The sequence below is a fragment of the Aptenodytes forsteri genome, unplaced genomic scaffold (assembly GCF_000699145.1).
Source record: "Aptenodytes forsteri isolate BGI_AS27 unplaced genomic scaffold, ASM69914v1 Scaffold549, whole genome shotgun sequence".
NCBI lineage: Eukaryota > Metazoa > Chordata > Aves > Sphenisciformes > Spheniscidae > Aptenodytes > Aptenodytes forsteri.
This window is the reverse complement of record NW_008795562.1, coordinates 43,706-44,133: the sequence shown is the minus strand read 5'-3', so window position 1 is coordinate 44,133 and position 428 is coordinate 43,706. Positions and strand designations below refer to the sequence as shown.

General features: G+C 65.2%; 1 protein-coding gene across 1 annotated transcript in view; it reads right to left on the bottom strand.

Annotated features, from left to right (window-relative positions):
- Nucleotides 1-19: 19 nt before the first annotated feature.
- Nucleotides 20-428, bottom strand: part of LOC103901363 (potassium-transporting ATPase alpha chain 1-like) — a gene marked incomplete at its 3' end in the record, with an annotated part of 13,453 nt that continues 13,044 nt past the window's right edge. The window contains 1 exon segment of the mRNA XM_009282239.1: nucleotides 20-173. Coding sequence (XP_009280514.1) covers nucleotides 20-173 — 154 coding nt within the window.

The following is a 428-nucleotide window of genomic DNA, read 5'->3' as shown; positions in this document are numbered from 1 at the left end:
GAGGCGTCCAGGGGGACACCCAGGCGTCCAGGAAGGGGGGGTCAGGAGGGGACCGAGGCGCCCGGGCCCACCGGATGGGCATGAAGTTGAAGACGTTGGGCATCCCGGGGCAGTAACAGAGGAAGCAGCCGATGGACACTTGGAACACGATGGCGATCACCAGGATCCGGTTCCTGCCGGGAGACGGGCCCCTATAGCGCCCCGCGGCGCGTGCACCTAGAGCGCCCTATGGGCACCTATAGCACCCCATGGGCTCCTATAGTGCCCCATAGGCACCCCACAGGCTCCTGTAGCGCCCCATAGGCACCCCTATGGGCACCTATGGTGCTGCACAGGCTCCTATAGCAGAGCCCCTGTGGCCCGTATACCCCCATAGGCACCCGGGGAGGGGGTGGTATATACAAACATGGGCACCAGAAGAGGCCCCA